Here is an 18395-nt window from a genome sequence, read left to right on the forward strand (position 1 = left end):
GGGAATGGTGATGATTATGGTACCCAAACAAAGGACACAAATTGTCCTTTAAAAAGGAATCTTTTAGGGGCGCCTGGGTGGCTCCGTCAGTTAAGTGTCCGACTCTTGATTTCAGCTCAGGTCATGATCTCCCCGTTCCATGGGATCAAGCACCGCACTGGGCTTCGCACTGCTTGGGTCTTGTGTCTCTCTCTCTCTCTCTCTCTCTCTTCCCCCCCCCCTCCCTCTCTCTCCCTCTCTCTCCCTCTCTCTCCCTCTCTCTCCCTCTCTCTCCCTCTCTCTCCCTCTCTCCCTCTCTCCCTCTCTCCCTCTCTCCCTCTCTCTCCCTTCCCTCTCCCACCCCTCTCCTTCTCTCACTGCCCCTCTCTTGCTTGTGTACATGCTCACACTCCCCCTCAACATAAATAAGATAAACTTTAAATAAACAATAAAAGTAAGAAAGAATATTTTATCAGAAGAGAAGCAAATCACTAAGGAAGGCCTATTGAAATCCAGCCACTCACTCCCAAAATAGAGCTGCAGTATTGAGAAGAAACTGCTGAGCAAATTTGCAGATTTCACCTTTGAGGCAAATGTCACACAAAAACAGTAGAAGACTCACAATTATTTAAAGCATGGAATGTGCAGGGGCCACCTGGGCTCAGTTGATGGAGCGTCCGACTCGTGATTTCGGCTCAGGTCATGATGCCATGGTGGTAGGATCAAGCCCATGACAGAACATGGAGTGTGCAAAAGTCCAAGGAAATTGTAGACCCCAGTGTTTTCTTCCCAACGATCTTCCTGTGAGGGAGTCTTAAAACTGTGAAAATGAAGAAGACCCTTGAAGGTTTGGGGCCAAGGAGTGACTCTTGCTGACCTTCGGGATATCCAAATGGAGAAGATGATCTTTGACCCCGCCCAACACCTTGCGTATATATTAACTTGATGTGGCTTCCAGACGTGGATCGACAGGGAAAACAGTCCTCGAGGAAGACGCGGCTGAGCAGCTTCGCGGCCCTGAGGCAGGGGTCGGCTTCCTGAGTGCACACGAGCACTGCTCTCCGAAGAAGACTCGTAAATGAGACTTCACCGATATTGAGAACCTCTGTTCACCCAACGCCGCCCTCCCAAAGCCCGTGGACACTGCCGCAGGCTGAAATCTTAAATGGGCAGAAGTCACAGACCAAGGTCTCCGGGAAGAAGACATCCCCGTGACCAGTCAGCATGTGAAAAGGTGGTCGGCATCAGTGCACTGACCTTGCAACATCAAGGTCGCGCACGGGGAACCAGAGATGCGTCCGCAGGCTCACCGAAACGGCCAGAGCTCCATTCAGGGCTGGCACAGACGGGGGGGGGTGTAGGTGCCCCTCCAGTGCTGCCTCCTGGAGTGGACAGGTGTGTGGCGCTGAGCCTTCGCACCCAGAGATCTTGAGCCGTGAGTGTTCACCAGATGACATGTCCAAGCATGTGTGCATAGCAGCCTGGATCATAACGGTCCCAAAGGGAGCAGCCTGGTGTCCGTCCGTAGGAAAGTTCATCCACGGTAGCCTCGCCGAAGAGCAGAATTCCACCCGCCACCAGCACAGACATTCTGCTGCTCCCTGGGAGACTCATCTTGTCTTCGGTTGAGTGAAGGAAGCCAGACACAAACCTGCTGTATGTGTCCATCGTGGGAAGTTCAAGTGCTGGTTCTTGGAGATGGGCGTTGTATGGTGCTTACCTCCAGACGTGAAAATGTTTGTCAGGATCCACATTCAAGATACGTGCACTTTCCTGTATTGTGTCAAACCTCAGTTTAAAAAATAAACAAAAAAGATACTTTGGAGCAGCCAAAGATGTGTCCAGTTTTTGAGTCATCCTGTGACTTCCTGAAAAATCCTCCTGAGCATCATCCTTGGCTGTGTTTCATGTGACAAGAGAGGAAGTGCTTCCCCAGGGGCTGCAAACAGTTGTCTTTCCACATCTGCAGGAGTTGTTCCAGCAGTGCAGGACTGGGTGACAGGTCGGGCGTTAAACTGCACCTGGCTGTGCAGCTCAGCGACCCCCTGTTGACACGGTGCTCTTGCAGGAGGCTGAGGTCCTGGCGGGGACTCCAGGATCCAGTTTGATGACAAACTCGGGCTCTGGTGGCCCAGAGCCACCCACCCAGCCGACCCGAGACCCGCGTAGCAGGACGCCTCGGCAGGGGGCTTGATGTGCGGTTCCCGTGTGGCCCCGCGTCCTCCCGCCCCGGATGGCACCCCAGGACGGGGAGCTCTCCACCAGACTGGGAAGTGACGTGGGGGAGTCGCACGTGGGGGAGTCGCACGTGAGACGGCGCACATGGGGGCACAGGAGTCCTCCCACGCGCTGCCATTGAGAAACGTGTGGTCCATCCTCCTGCCGCGTTGCTGTGGTCACACCAAAGATCAAGCAGGTCATGTAGACTCGGGGAAATAGTCTCCTTTTCCTGCTTGAAAAGTTACCTCTTCGCAAACAGTTTCGAAGACGACGTTTGGATGAAAGGCTGACCCGTATAATGGATGTTTTTGACGTTCGTTAACACGTGGAATTTGAAACCATGGGGGGGAACAACAGGACGGTTCCCCATGTTGAGAGATTGGGTGAGAAGTGAGACCACGCTCACCTCGCACACCAGCCGCAGGCTCGAATCCAAGACCACCCTGAGGCTTGCTACACCTCTAGGCAGAACCTTGAACTCTCTGGAAGCTGTTAAGCTCACAGCTCGGGTTTTTACCGTGAAAGGACAAAGTGACACGGGGGCCAGAGTCCTGCAGAGTTCTGTGCACGGGGCTTCTAGCCCCCTCTCCACCATGAGTCGCTGACAGCTGACGTCTCCTGGCGGCATTAGGAGACAAGACGCCCGGGGCACTGCCAGCCGAGGAGCCCTGATGTCTGTAGGGTTTTTATTGGAACGTGTTTGCAGAGACACGGCTGACCACCCACGTGGCCTCAGGCTCCAGGCCCTCTGTGAGTGGAGCTGACACCGCACAACCCATCGCCCCTCCCCTAAATCGCATTCTTAGACTCTCTGGGCCCGAGGCCCCAGCTTAACCAAGGCAGCCCATCAGGCAGGACATTTCAGGGACTGAGAGTTCGCCTCCCAGGAGCCCAGCACAGAAGCCAGGCCTCCCTTTGGACCGGGTGAAATTCTGACAGCCCACTTGTCAGATACCTGGAAGGTTCTGAGGACCAGCCACTGTGCCCACACCAAAGAGACCCGGGACGGAGTAAATTTGGAAAGAGCCTAACATGCTTTCTTGTCTCAAACCTCCAATATAGCTCCTTTCCAGAAGGGACCAGGAAAGATTTGTATTAAAAGGTTTTTTTCTTTTTACTTTCCAGAACATTTTAATTAGCTAAATTCTGTACTTGATTTAAACGTGGAACCTGAGGAGAGAACAAATCGTTACAGCTTGGCTCCTCCTGGACGCCACAGAGCGATCACAGGATGGTGTCAGCATTTGGGTTCGCGGTGTCCCAAGTCTGCCTCTCTGCGCAGCGACGTGGCAGCGCTGGTTCTGTTGCTGTGAGCAGGGCCTCCCTCCTGTCCGTTGGCGGCACTCCGGATGCTTCTGATTACTTACTTTAAGCTCTCCCCCAGGTGTATCTAGATACCGGTGCGGTCATGTTTGACGTTCCTCATCGACCAGAAGTGGCCGGCCGTCTGTCCTCATCTACCAAACCTAATGTCTGATCTAGATGCTTTCGCTCCTTCACACCTGTTCTGATGTAGGGCTGCCACGCCCATCCCTCCCAAGGCCCCTGTGTCCAGCGTGGCCTGTAGACAGTGCCGTGAAGCAGAGCCTGAGGATAAGCAGAGGCCCTGAGGTCAAGGGCATGGGCATCCTATGTCCAGAGGAAGCCAAGTAAGGCAAGAGGGCTATAATAGGCCACTCCGTGTGCAGGATCTCACCGGGTCCCTCCTCCTTGGTGCTTGGAAATCGCAAACTGCATCAAGGAGCCTTACAATGAACAGCCAGGCTTCGAACTAGAAATAAGAAAGCTAAGTCGGAGGAGCACCCAGGTGGCTCAGGCTGTTGAGTGTCTGTCTGACTTCGGCTCAGGTCATGATCTTGTGGTTTGTGAGTTCCAGCCCTGCATCCAGCTCACTGCTGTCAGTGCAGGGCCTGCTTCAGATCCTCTGTGCCCTCTCTTTCTCTGCCCCCCCGCCCCCCACACTCTCTCCAAAATGAATAAACATTAAAAAAAAAGAAAGTTGGAGGTAGGATTTTTGCTTTAAAATCTAAACATGCAGGGGCTCCTGGGTGGCTTAGCTGGTTAACCGTTTGACTTCAGCTCAGGTCATGATCTCCTGGTTTTGTGACTTCGAGCCCCGCGTTGTGCTCTGTCCTGACCGCTCAGAGCCTGGAGCCCGCTTCGAATCCTGTGTCTCCCTCTCTGTCCCCTTCCTCACTCACGCTGTCTCTTTCTCTCAAAAATCAATCAAAACGTTAAGAAAACTTTACAAAAGGCAAAATCTGAACATGCCAGTGAGTTAGGCACAGGTTCCTGGTCAGGTCGGGACCTTGTCGTGGGGCTCTTGGCACTGTCACTTGATGTCTTCATCCCTTCATCCTTCAGAGGGTGTCGGCAGAAGGGGGCCAGGGTGCTGGGCACTGTCTCCAGTGCTGGTCGGCGGGTGTGTGCCCTGGGCCCCGTGCTCGGTGCCTTGGGGGGCACTTCAGAGAACCGTGCCTGCTGCAAGGAGCCGTTTACACAGGTGGGCTCCAGAGGCCCCTCCATGGACGTGAGCCCCCCACGGGTCATGGAGCTCGGTCTGTCCCAGCAACAGAGCAGAGTCACGGCTGCTGTGAAGACCGTGGAGGTATCAGTGCAGAGCTTCTGGAACTTGACCACACTGCTGTCACAGAAGAGCATCTTTGTTCTTAGGAGATCCTCCCAAGTTACTCGCGATGGCTCCAAAAGATGCTGAATGTGTAGACGCTGCCCCAGCTCAACCTCCCATGTCTGAGTCCCGCTGAGCAGCCCCTCCGGGACCCTCTCCTCCTTCCCCTGCCTGCAGGCAGCAGCCATAAAGGGGCTGGAGGGCTGGAATGTCCCAGAGCTCTGGGTTCATCATCCATGTCCCTGTCTCCATTTCCAAGTCCGCAGCACGGGTGGAGACCCCAGGTGAGACACTGTGGGCCAGCCCCGAATCCATGTGGAAGGTGAAGGGCACTGGCTGGATCCGAGGCGACAGCCACTCCTGAAACCTGCAGTCCCTTGCCGTGTACCACCCTGATTACAATCAGAGAAAAGAGCACTTTTCGGAGGGGAAAGGGTTATGCTTTGACTTGCAGTGTAACGAGCCCTAGGGAAGGTCGTACACCCGGAGCGCTCCCCCAGGACACGCGACTGCAGGTGGCCGACAGCCCCGCAGGGTAGTCCCTTATGGCAGAAGAGTGGAGGGTGGGCCGGCCAGGAGCCCTCATGAGGGGGCACAGAGACCTCTGACCTGCCCTGCCCCGGTCTTTGGAAGGCCAGACAGCCCTTTATCTGGAGTCCAGGGTCCGCATGGGTGAGCTCCAGAAGCCAGCCCTCTGCCTCTGGCTCCAAGTGTGGGGTGAGCACTTTGTATCTGGCCCCCAGCCCAGAGGCCGTCATGACAAACACTGAGGTGAGGTGCTGATCCCCACCATCCAGGCCCAGGCCAGGCGGAGTGTAGCCCAGGGGGGCTCTATGCCATGGGAGGACCACTCAGGCTGCCTTGCTGGCTGTGCTGAGCCCGCTGTGGGAAGCTGCCCCTGCCCCTGCCCCGTTGGCCACCCTGCCAGTTCCATCCCGGGCTTTTCTCCCTGCTGGTGACTGATCAGGGTGGAGCGCACCCAAGGGAAGGAGACGGGCCGCTGTCTTAGAAGAGCCTTAAACCTGGAATTTCAGGGGCGCCGGGGCGGCTCAGTCGGCTGAGCGTCGGCTCTTGATGGCAGCCTAGGCCGTGATCTCTCCGTAGTGAAATCAAGCCCCAGTCAGGCTTTGTGCTGAACTTGGAGCCTGCTTGGAATTCTCTCTTTTCCTCTCTCTGACCCTACCCGGCTTGCATATGTGCACACGTGCACTCTCTTTTCTTTCTCTCTCAAACATAGCAAGGGAAAAGTAGAGGGGTGCCTAGGTGGCTCAGTTGGTTAAGCGTCTGATTCTTCATACTGGGTCAGGTCATGACGTTAGTTTGTGGGATTGAAACCCACATCAGGCTCCACTCTAACAGTGCGCAGCCCGCTTGGGATTCTCTCTCCCTGTCTGCCCCTCCCCTACTTGCACACACGTGCTCTCTCTCAAAACAAAAGTTAAAATGTTAAAAAAAAATTATGTATAAGCTCAAGATAGGACAAGTACAGACACTGGACTCCAAAAGTAAGTAGATTTGCCTCCCTCAGAGTCCCACGTCTGATCATTCTTTTTTTTTTTAAGTTTCTTTACGTAGAGCAAGCTGAGGAGGGGCGGACAGAGGGAGCAAGGGAGAATCCCAGGCAGGCTCCACACAGTGTGGGATGTGGGGCCTGTGTGAGATCCTTCTAAAGTGCTCATGCATTTCAGCAATTTGCTGCTTCTCTACACAAGGAAAATAGTAAAGAAATGGTCGTGGGGCGCCTGGGCGACTCAGTCGGTTAAGTATCATCTTCAGCTCAGGTCATGATCTCACAGTTGGTGAGCTCGAGCCCCATGTCAGGCCCTGTGCTGACAGCTCAGAGCCTGGAGCCTGCTTCAGATGCTGTGTCTCCTTCTCTCTCTGCCCCTCCCTGGCTCGCACTCTTTCTCTCTCTACAAAATACAGCATTAAACAAAAGTAAAAGGAAGTGGTCGTGAAAATGGAAGATAATTAATAGGTAAGACAAGATGTATAAAAAGAAAATTCAAAAGAGCTGGAAAAGAAAAATAAAATGAGAGGAAAGCATGAGTAGAAAGGTCCAAGGTCATGGAAATGAGAAATCACAAAAGAAAGGTAAATTTCAAGAAGAAAAAAAAAGCTCAAAGCCAGCTAGCTAAAAGAACTGGAACCTAGGTAAAAACATAAGTTAACTAAGGTTAAAGGTGAGGAGGGAAGAGAGAGTGGGCGTCGGGGTCAGAAGGTCTGGAGCTGGGTCTGTCAGCTCCGGTTGGACGGGGGACCCCAGCACCCTCAGGTCCGTGTCGGGGTCCAGCGGGCTCTTTTTCAGAAGGGGCCTCGCGGCCTCCCTTCACTCCGGGGGTTCCTGAGAGGAGCAGCGGCTGCTGGTCCTGACGAATTCCAACCAGGGCACATGCCCCCCCCCCCCCCCCCCCCCCCCCCCCCCCCCCCCGCTTCTGGCCGCAGCTGCTGGGGCTCCTGGGCTTGCGGTCTGTCCTCCTCACCCACAGCTAATGTCTCTGAGCTGCTGCCACCTCAGCTTGGCGCAGGGCCGGCCCTCGTGGCACTCACGGCCCGCCTGGGGGACTGCGCAGACGCACTACGTAGTTGCCACGACCAGGAGCCCGCCTGGATTGTGATCTGGCGGCTGCTGCTTTCTGCAGCACCCTGGGGCATGCGTCTTTTTTCAAAGCTCAGGGTCTCCCCTCCACAATGAAAACGTCAAATCAAGTGCTTCCCCAGCTTGGGTGACTTGAGCGAGGGAGCGGCAGGGTTTCTTTAAAACGGGATATGGGTTGGGGCGCCTGAGCAGCTCCGTCGGTTTAAGTCCGGCTCTGTGCTGACGGCTCAGCCTGGAGCCCATTGTCTCCCTCTCTCTCTGCCCCTCCCGTTTGTGCTCTGTCTCTCAAAAATGAGTCCCCAGCTGTGGCGTTGGCTCATTTGAAACTGTGAGCTCATTAGATACTTAATCAGCGGCATAACCTACAGCCAGTCTGGGCCTTGGCACACGCACCCTGAAACAAAGTTTCCCCCACTTCTAGCTGCCGGGAGGGTGGCGAGGGCACAGCGCCAGGGGCCCATCCGCAGGCTCATTGGTGAACGTTATTTCCTTTCACTGGTGCGGGATTCAGTATTTGTGTGTGCCACATGGGCCTAAGAGCCAACGCTGAGATTACCCTTTCAGGGTTTTCACCTGGCAGGTGGAGGCTCGTCATAAATTTTTGTCCCCTGTCAAAGCACCGAACCTAGAAAGTCACTGTATACTAATCGAGTAAATGAGTTCCGTTGTTTCACTTTCAAATTTTCTTTGTGGAACTCCTTTTTTTAAATATTTATTTATTTTGAGAGAGGAAGAGAGACTGAATCCCAAGCAGGCTCCGCGCTGTCAGCACAGAGTCCGATGTGGGGCTCAATGCCAAGAATCGTGCGATCGTGCATGACCTGAGCCGGAACCTAGAGTCAGACGCTTAACTGACTGAGTCACCCAGGCGCCGCTATGGAGTACCTTCTGAGACTGTTCCCGATGAATTGTCTGCAGCTAAATCAGTTTTGATTTTTTTTTTTAAGGTTTATTTATTTTGAGAGCAGGGGAGGGGAGAGAGAGAATTGCCAGCAGGCCCCAAACTGTCCACTCAGAGCCCAACGAGGGGCTTGAGCTCACGGACTGGGAGACCGGAACCTGAGCCAGAAGCCAGAGTTGGACGCTCAAACAGCAGCCACCCAGGTGCCCCTGCGGCTACACCAGCTTTGAAATGCCCCGGCTCCTTTTATCCAGGACCCTGGGGGCTCGGTTCACTGACTGAGGGTCCAAAGAGAGCATTATCCCAGGGCTTAAAGATGCCGTTGAGGGCTGTCACGGGAAGGTGGTCTTGACCTGGGTTCTGGGAAGGCCAGCGGGGCCGAGGGACAGAGGGGCAGGCCTTCCTGGTGGGTCGGGACCACTTCATAGTGGGCTGGAAAGGTCCACCTCGGACAGCACCGTCGGGTGATTGCTTGTGGAGTCTGGCCCACCAGCTGTATGTGTATCCCCTGCGAATTAGGAATGCTTTTTTTTTAGATGATTTTAGAAAAATCAGAAGAATCCTGATATCCCATCACATGAAGTTCAGTGAAATTCACATTTCATCGCTCATAAAAGAAGCTGTGTTGAAACACACCCAGAGCTCATTTTTCTGCGTGTTGCCTGCAGCCACTTTTGTGCAACAGCGGCAGAACTGGGTAGTTGTGACAGAGATGGTAAGGCCCACAAGTCTTAAAAGATTTACACCCAGTGTGTTCCAGAAAAGGTGTGCTGACCCTTGATTTACAGTGGCACACGGGAAAGCGTGGGAGAGGCCTCCGAGTGAGGCCGGGGACGACAGGGGCTCGGGCCTGCCCGCCACCAGTGCTCCGGGGTCTCCCTCTGTTAGAAAAGGAAAGGGATGGATGACTTCTTTGACGTAGAGAGTTCTGGGTGCCGTCCGGTTGGGTGTGTTGGGGGAGGGTCTGGGTCTTCTCTGATTCTCTGAGTCCTTCCTCGGCGTGTTGTGATTTTAAGGACGGGTCGGAGGGACATTTGTGCCTTTAGGCTCCGCAGGTCAGGAAACCAGTTCAAAGACTCCGCTCTCTCGGGATTCTTTCAGCTGGAAGGCCACAGCGGAGTTGGCGAAGCCTAGCTTTGGAGACCCAGAGCTGTCTGTTCCCTCCCCGTTACCCCATATTGTGACCTGTGGCTGCCACGGCCTTGGGCTCCATCTAGAAGGCTTTACACCCCAAGAGGAAAGTGGCCTCCGCTTCCCTAGCTCTGAGTGGAAAGTCCCAAGGAAGGCTCTGGTTGGCCAGTTTGTATGCCAGACCTTGCCTGTTCCAGTCCCTAAGATCAGGTGGCTGAGGTACTGTGCTTGGTCTCACCCCAGTTTTGTGGAGAGGTTGGCGCTCCGTGGTGGACAGCGCCACCAGAGCCCCCTGAGTTGGCATGGGGGAGGGCCCATTTCTATAGGGGGGCAGACCCCATCTGGGCTGGTTGAACAGTAAGGGTCCTGACCGGGACCAGAGCTCTTCAGGCTCCAAGAAGGCTTGTGAACTAGACACGGCCCTCCCCCAACGCCGTTAGACTTCTTACCACACACCTTTCAGTGAGCAGTGCTCACCGGCCTAGACTTGGAAGGAATTGGGGGCCCAGGGCAAGGGCCCTTGGCCACTCTGGGCCCCGCCGGTGTCTCATGTCCTGTTGTAATGGGGACAGGGCAGGGAACAAGGGAGACGAAAATCTCTGCCTTGGGAGCCGGGGTCTCGAGGCGGGAGAATGCGCTCACCGCCATTCTCGTGGTCACACGCCTCGGTGCCCTGAGCTGCCGCTGCTTTCATTGCCGACCTCGGTGACGGCCCAGGGTTGTGTCTGAACGGGGTCTCAGGGCTGGTCCTCGCGGCCTCAGGATATCTCCATGCTCCTTTACTCCCGTCCCCCTGCTGCCAGGGCAGCCAGACCCCAGGCCAGGCCCAGGATCGAGTTCCAAACAGCTCTGCCTGTGGAAACTTCTCCAGAGCTCGTCTCCTCGGCCAGGAGGCTGACGTGGGCACACCGCGCTGCACTCGGGGGGCAGTGGGGCTCCTGGTAGTTGCCACCAGCCTTTTCTGGAACAGGGTAGTGTATAGATGCCCATGCAGCCCATGGGGCCGATGAGACACGCTTGCTCGGAGAGGGAACTTCGTGATAGCTGGGTTTGAACCCTGCTCTGTGGCCCAGATGCTTTCACCCTGTGCCAGGCTTCGATCCAGGCGCCCGAGGCACAGCAGCGGATGAACCAGGCGCAGTCTCTGCCCTCGTGGCCTGTGTTCCAGTTCGGTGAAGACACAGACACCTAGGATTTAGGGGGACCGGGTGACAGCTGCACCGGGTGACTGGCTTCTGTCCAATCCTGTAAAAAGGCTGAATTGTCAGCATTTCTAGAAGAAAATGCAAGACCTGTGCGGTGGGCCAGGAGAAACACCAAGTGGAAAAAGAAGTACTGGTAAATCAGAATTTGATGGAAAGACCCTATCGAGAGGGGATGAAGACACGCCACAGACTGGGAAAGGTGGAGGCCGTCAGCCCTCCAACCAGGGGCCGGCCCCCTGAGGGAGGAAGAAGCATGAGCAGGCGGTGCCGGGGACCGTTGCCTGTGAAAGGGTGCCCAGCTTCATGCCCATCCAGGGTTTGTGAATTCAGACCACAGGGAGGCAACGGTTCCCAGCCAGGATGTGGAACAGCCACACTGAGGAGGCCTGACCACGAGCGCAGGAGACGGGATGACAGCGGCCCATCGGCTGCCGCAGACATGACCGGGGCCTCTGCATGTGCTGAAGCCACACGGCGCCTGCCCCGCAGTCTGGCACGTCCGCCCCCAGGCGTGTGGTCCCCGGACGAGCGCAAGCCAGACTCCTGGACGTGCGCGTCTGCCACCACTTGCTTCGTGGTGCCCACAACCTCCACAGCCCAGACCCCGGCCGGCAGCAGATGGACAGACTGTGTGGCACCTGCGTACAGGGACAGATCTCACGGCGATGAGAGACGCGGCCAGACCTGGGAGCTTACCTGTGTGACCCCGTAATAGCACGTTCAAGAAGAGGTCGAGCCCGTCCGGGTCCCAGAGGTCAGGCAGCCTGGCGCGTCTTGGAGCTGAGCGCTGAAGATCATGCCTTCGTCTTACGTCTCCGTCACTCTTCTTTATCACACTATGTGAGGGGAGCTGGGTGCAGGTCAGAGAACCCAGGGCTGAGCTGACATCTGCCGGGAGGGGACGTGAGGGCTGCAGCTGGGTCTCCGCGGGAGCAGTGGCCGTGACGAATCTGAGGAAGGGGACAGAAGGACGCTGATGTCAGACGCCACGGGCAGCCCACGCTGGAGAGCCAAGCTGCCATCCGAAGGACTTTGGGTTGCAGCTGTGACTTGCCCACCTCTAATGCAGAGGTGAGGAGGGCTGGTGAGTGAGCCTGGAAGGCCCCTGGTCCCCCTTGTGCTGCTGCAGCCGCTGGTGGCGGCAGGGGGTGTCCAGGGGACTCCGGAGGGTTAAAAATGACATCTCAGCGCTTTGTGTACTTCTAAGAGGTCTTTGCTGTCGGAGAGAGGGTGGTTTTAAAAGTCCCCCGTCGTCCCAGTGCCCTGTCAGTGTATTCCGGCTCTGGAGTACCGCTTCCTGAGCCCTTTTGAGGGCCACACGTCTGCCGAGGCTCAGCCACCGTCATGGATGCCACCGACAGATGCGTGTGGCCTGCGGAGCCCCGCCCTCGCACCACGTGTGGCGTGCTCCCCACACCTGTTAGCGCGCTGCAGATTGAATCTGGGGGGCCCACTGGCATTTCTAAAAAGTGAAATACAGGAGAAAACCTCAGTCCGCCTCACTCAGGAAGGGAGTCCCTGGCGCAGGAGAAATTCTCTGTACTTTGCAGTTGCAGTTGCGTCTCCTGGCACAGAGTGAAAAACGTAGCTTTTGCTGCGTGTCCTGATCCATAATGACCGGACTGTCAGCAAGAGAAAGGGGAACTCACAGAAGGTTACGGGAGACCGTGGGGTGCGTGCAGGTTAGGGGGTGGTGGGCTGCGGCTCAACTCGCTTGGCCCAGGGAGCACGCCCAGGCCTTCTGATCTCTCTTCTCATTCTGGAGTAGATGTGAACCAGCTCCCATTCTCTCTGGCCAAGCCACCCACCGGCCTATTCCGGAGAGAGGGGTGGTCCGTGACTCTGGGGAACCCCACGGCCTGCAGGGGGCTCGCCCTCCCCTATCTGTGTCCAGCTGGACCAGCCCAGGGCAGAACGTAGCCAAACTCTCATCCCCGAAGGAAGGGGGAGGCTGGCTGTGCTGGGAGCAGAGGCCCGAGGTGGGCCGCGTCTGGGCAGGGCTTGCTGAACCTCCCGCCTCTGCCTCTGAATGACAGGGTTTGGAGAGTACATGTGTGTCCAGTGCCCAGTCCAGAGCAGGGACCCAATGGTTGTCTGAAGTGTGAAAGGCGCAGGGACTGGGGATTCCATCTCCTGTGTGTGGGGCCCGCATCTCAGGAGACCGAGCCACGGGAGGCAGGCCAGGGCTCTGGTGAGGCCCAGAAGCCTCAGACAGACAGACAGACAGAAAGCTTCCAGCATCCCAGCCTTGGGCATGTAGTCTTGGCAAAACTGCTTGCTCTTTTTTTTTAATGTTTATATTTGAGAGAGCGAGCAGGGGAGGGGCAGAGAGAGAGGGGGAAACACAGAATCTGAAGCAGGCTCCAGGCTCCGAGCTGTCAGCACAGAGCCTGACGCAGGGCTCGAACTCACTAGCTATGGGATCATGACCTGAGCTGAAGTTGGATGCTTGACGGACTGAGCCACACGGGCGCCCCTAACAAAGTCACTGCCTAACGCAGTTGTGACAGGAGCATCCAGCAGCAAAACCCAAAACACAGTCATGCTGTTACCGCTGATTCCAGAATTGTAAACGCATGTGAGAACAGGGTGCGCTCAGTGTGGGCAGACAGCAGGATGGAGGGGGCGGTGCTGCTCTGTCCTTTGAGAATGCTCTTGGAAAGAAGAGAAGCCATGCTCAGGAGGAGGCCACGGTTGCCAGTAGCCAAAGTGCCTCAGCCCACTTACAGCACCGAGCTGGTCCTCCATCTCCAAGGGGACTTTGGAAAAGCCATGTTGCAAAGGAGCCAGAAGGAGCCAGGGCCACGGGCCAGACATTTGGGCAGTGGGACCCAGGTGAAACCACAGCCAGAGCGTGTGGGGTCCTGGGTGAAGAGAGGGGACCTGCAGAGCGGGGCCTCGACCAGGTCACCGGCTCCCTAGACCCCGCAGGGCGGGGTCCCTGTCTTGCAGGGCTGCCGGAGCAGAAAGGGAGACTGCGCTCACTCATGCGGGTCGACTTCACCCCCCCAGCCAGTCCTCGAAGTGCCTTCGCCCTCCTTCAGGCGGGCCCCAGGAGTGCTTCCCCAGACAGCCCGGCGTGGGTGTGGCACAGCCTGGTGGCCAAGTGCATGGCTCCCCAGTGGCGAGACCCAGGAGACCGTGCTTGGGCCCGCCCCCATCTCAGGGCCGCTCAGGGCACGTCTTTCCTCTGCTCCCCTGTGGAAAACTGTTGCTTTCTCCATAGCAAGCCCTAGAAAACTGCTTTGTCTTCCGTTAGCAACTTTCCAAGGGGGGGGATCTTTCTCCCCCCAGGCTTTTGCCAATCCTCCGAAGGGCACTGCAACACGGGCAGGCTGATCTGGGTTTCGTGTGTAACTATGATTGGGGTTCTGCCTCTTGCGAGTGCCGAGGCTTTCTTGGTGTTGGGCGACCTCCCACCAGGGGCAGGGAGAGTTGGGTGAGGGCAGCGGCTGGGTTCCCACACGTCCCCAGCCTCTCCGGAATGTTCCAGCACTCACAGGAAATAACCCCTGGACGCATCCACCCCCTCACCCTTTTTGTCCTCGCACAATGGGTGCTGGCCGAGTGGGGGCCGGCCTGGCAGGCGGGGCGGCGAGTGACGCGCACTGTGTCCCCTTGCAGCAGCAGTGGGCGCCAGCTCAGCGAGGTGTTTATCCAGCTGCCGTCGCGCAAGGAGCTGCCCGAGTACTACGAGCTCATCCGCAAGCCTGTGGACTTCAAGAAGATCAAGGTGACCCAGGCGCGGCAGTGACCCCCTGGGCTTCCTCCTCGGGGATGTGCCCACATCACGTTTGGGGGATCTGACCCGGGACCTTCCATGGGCACCCATCTCTGGGAGCTGTGGGGTGCACGGCACAGGTGGCTGTGTGACCAGGGACCCAGTCACAGGCTCTTGGGGTTGCTCGCAGTGCCGGTTGGGGGAGAGGGTCCCGCAGGCGTGCCAGTGGGCAGCCGGCGGTTGGGGCTCCCTCGGGATCGGCCAGGCCCTGGGCTTTGGCCACGCAGCTCTTGTGTTCTGTGGGCCTGGGCGTCCGAGTCTGAACAGAGGCGCCCGGAAGACTGGGCCATGACCGCGTGAGGCACAGGGACCCCCGGGTCCCTGGGCAACAGGCGGGTTACAGTAAGGCTGCTTCTTGACCCCCACCCACAGGAGCGCATCCGCAACCACAAGTACCGCAGCCTCAATGACCTGGAGAAGGACGTCATGCTGCTGTGCCAGAACGCTCAGACCTTCAACCTGGAGGGCTCCCTGGTGAGGAGGCGCCTGTGGCCAAGGGCCCCCGCTCCTAGCTTTGCCCCCCTTCACAGCTCGGCCCCAGGCCAGCATGCCCCTTGCTCTGTTTTGAATTGACTGATTAAAAAAAAAAAAATTCCCAGGGAGCCTGGGTGGGTCAGTTAAGCATCCAACTCGATCTGGGCTCAGGTCTTGCTCCTCCAGTTTGTGAGTTCGAGGCCCCCCGTCAGACTCTGTGCCGGCAGCACGGAGACTGGTATTCTTTTTCTCCTTTCTCTGTCCTTCGGCTCATGCTCTTAAACTTGCACTCACTTGCTCTCTCTCTCTCTCAAATAAAAATAAAAACTTTTAAAAATTCCCAATAACTTTGAATATTTTTCCACTTACATTTTGTCACACCTAGTGGCTCAATCAGCCAAGCGTCCCGCTCTAGATTTCGGCTGAGGGCATGATCTCACGGTTTGTGAGTTCAGGCCCCAAGTCAGGCTCTGCACTGACAGTCTGGAGCCTACTCATGATCCTCTCTCTGTCTCCTCTGCCCCTGCCCTGCTCGTGCTTGCTCGCGGTCTCTCTCTCTCTCCACCCTCCCGATCTCCCTCTCTCCAAATAGAAAAGGCTTATTCCTTACTAAAAGGACCAGAAAGATAAGCAAGCAGATTGGAGGAAATAAACTCCGTCCCACCATCCAGGGCGACCCTCTGAGTAATCCGGTGCATATGTTGTGATTTTATTCTGAATTCACTAGGGGCTCCCTTGAAGGAATCGCGAAGATATGTCCTTTCCTGCAGTGAAACTGATATCCGCACACAACCTCGCATCAGTAAACTTGTCCTAAGTGTGTCCAGGATACATTCCTCATGGAAAGGGGATTGTTCACTCCTAGGTGTGGGGGGAAACCCTGCCTTAAACAAGGGACACGTGTCTCCAGCGCCTTTAAAAGCAGATGCTCTGGGATTCTCCGAGGAAGGGAGGGACCCGGAGCCATTCCTAAACTAACACACCCGGCCTTTCCTCGGGCGCTGTTTCACAGCCCCCTGTGCTCTCAGGCACCGATGGGGGACGGGTCACTCGCCGCCCCTCCGCCCTGCACAGGCTGTCCTCCCCGGAGGGCAGGCCAGGAGCCCCCATCGGGCCCCAGCCCGCTCAAACCGCACGTGCCTCCTTCCAGATCTACGAAGATTCCATCGTCCTGCAGTCGGTCTTCACCAGTGTGCGGCAGAAAATTGAGAAAGAGGATGACAGCGAGGGCGAGGAGAGTGAGGAGGAGGAGGAGGGCGAGGAGGAAGGCTCTGAATCTGAGTGTGAGTCCCAGCGGCGGGCGGCCGGGCAAGCCAGCGTCGCAGCCGGGCAGCCGCCAGCCGCCCCCGGTCGGCCTGCCGTTCTCTCCCGAGCTCACGTCTGTCTCCCTTCCTCCCCCACTTGCTGGTCCCTGCCGCAGCCCGCTCGGTCAAAGTGAAGATCAAGCTCGGCCGGAAGGAGAAGGCGCAGGACAGGCTGAAGGCGGGCCGGCGGCGACCGAGCCGCGGATCCCGGGCCAAGCCGGTGGTGAGCGATGACGACAGTGAGGAGGAGCAGGAGGAGGTGAGCGCCCCGGGGCCCTGGCTGTCCCCAGGCCAGCTCCAAGACGTCCAGGCCCAGCCCTGGGGAGGGTAAATGCTCTGGCAGCCCACCCCACAGATGGGGAGACTGAGGCTTAGGGATACACATGGCACGTATCTCAAGACCAAGTCTGCGACTGGGGCCGAGTAACCTGTCCAGAGCACCAAGCCTGCCGTGCCGCGGCCGGTGGGACCAGGTCTGCGTCAGATGCAGGGTTGGGAGGCTGTGGGATTGAAGATGCCCCCAGACCGTCCCCCATCTGTCTGCCCTGAGCAGTCGCTGAGGCTTTCGGGAAGCCCTGGCCCCCTGTAACAGACGCGGTGCACCCCGAGGCCTCCCTCCGCTCGCGGTTCTGTTCTGGCCCGTGTTAGGAGCATCTCCAAAGAATGGTAGTGGATAAAACAAAAACGCCATGATCTGAACTAACCAGAACAGCGTGGAGCAGGCCCCGCGGGCGGTGCTGGGAGGGGGTGCGGGAGCGCGCCGCGTTCCCTGCGCTCCGCAGAGAAGCCGCCAGAGCATCAAACCCACGGCAGGCATTTCTGTGCGAACGGGGGCGGGGGGAGTGGTGGACCCACTCACTGGATTCAGATCAGCTGTGCCCTCTGGCCGCGGCCTGGGTGCTCAGCCTTTCCCTGCTCTGGGGCCTGGGCGGCTCACTTCACTTTGGAGCCTTGCGTTGCACGCCCACCAAGCAGTGAGGTCGGGTGGATTGTGTGGGGTATGGCCCAGCGAACCTGCCCCGGGGCCCTTCCCCATTGCCGTTCTTCTCACACGACCATCTGCTGGGAAGGCAGCAAAAACTGGTACCTCGGAGTAAATCTGATCGTAGGCATAGACAATGACCTCAGGCGGACATCGGTGGTGGCCTGGTCGTGGAGGGCTGGCCTGCGTTTCTGGAGACAAGGGTCTGGGCGGTGAAGCTCCCCATCTGCCCAGTCCCGGATCCAGCAGAGCGCGTTGCAGCCCCTGCCAAGCTGTTTAAACCGTCACCCAGAAGAACAAACCTCTGCCGTAGTCAGGAGTAACCAGGATGGTTTCGATGCCCCGCGTCAGGGGCACAGGGCCAGGCACGCGGCAGCGGGAGGAAGGAGAGAAAGCCCTGCGAGCCCCCGGATCTCGAGGACCCGTCAATGTGGGCGCAGGGGCCAGTCCTTGGGAGACAGTGACCTTGAGATTTGGCCGTGGCAGTGAGGGTCGCCCTCAGCCAAAGTCGCCCTGCCGCCGGCCTCACAGCGCCTCCCTGCGCTTGCGCACAGCCGGCCAGGGCTGTTCTGTTCAGTTCCCGAACGTGCTGGAGCCCAAAAGGCCCCCAGTGGGGGGGGGGGGTGGCCTCGGCAGCGGGGCTGACTCGTGCTCTCTCCTCCTGTCCCCTCCAGGACCGCTCAGGAAGTGGCAGCGAGGAAGACTGAGTCCCAACATTCCAGAGTCTCGACCCCGGGCCCCTGGTTCCAGAGCCGAGGCGGCGTAGCCCTTAGCGTAACGGGTAGCAGCAGATGTAGTTTCAGACTTGGGGGAAAGTGTATAAACGAAAACCTTCCATATTTATACGGCAGAGAAGATGTAGGACTGTTTGTGTCTGGCCCCGTCCCGGCGTCGGTAGCGTGTGTGACAGCATTAACTGTTGAAAAACAAGAAAAAGGAAAAAAAAAACCCAAGAATTATGAATTGGGGAGCACGCGACCCCTGGCTGGCTGTCTCTCCCGGCAGCACTGCTGCGGCCACAGGTTGGAATCACTGTAGTTGAAGCCGTGGATGCATGTGTTTGTAGCCGTCCACTCCTCGTACTGTATTTTCTCGGACAGGTCAGACTCGCCGGGGCCGGGGCCCAGCGGGGTATGTCAGTGTCACTGGATGTCAAACAGTAATAAATTAAACAGATGACAAAACTCTCA

The 18395-nt window shown here is 57.4% G+C and overlaps 1 protein-coding gene across 7 annotated transcripts in view; it reads left to right on the forward strand.

The window, feature by feature from the left end:
• SMARCA4 (SWI/SNF related, matrix associated, actin dependent regulator of chromatin, subfamily a, member 4) overlaps positions 1-18395 on the forward strand; it is a 71226-nt gene extending 52831 nt beyond the window's left edge. For 4 of the 7 annotated variants that reach the window (XM_029918845.1, XM_029918847.1, XM_029918848.1 and 1 more), the window contains 5 exons: positions 14289-14397; positions 14818-14919; positions 16070-16202; positions 16340-16482; positions 17880-18395. In XM_029918845.1, coding sequence (XP_029774705.1) covers positions 14289-14397; positions 14818-14919; positions 16070-16202; positions 16340-16482; positions 17880-17912 — 520 coding nt within the window. In that variant the 3' untranslated portion in view covers positions 17913-18395. Of the gene's footprint in view, positions 1-4872; positions 5099-14288; positions 14398-14817; positions 14920-16069; positions 16203-16339; positions 16483-17879 lie in introns of those variants that run through there. The other 3 variants (XM_029918846.1, XM_029918850.1, XM_029918851.1) reach the window with 2 other exon arrangements.

Source organism: Suricata suricatta, chromosome 12 (genome assembly GCF_006229205.1).
Source record: "Suricata suricatta isolate VVHF042 chromosome 12, meerkat_22Aug2017_6uvM2_HiC, whole genome shotgun sequence".
Lineage (NCBI taxonomy): Eukaryota > Metazoa > Chordata > Mammalia > Carnivora > Herpestidae > Suricata > Suricata suricatta.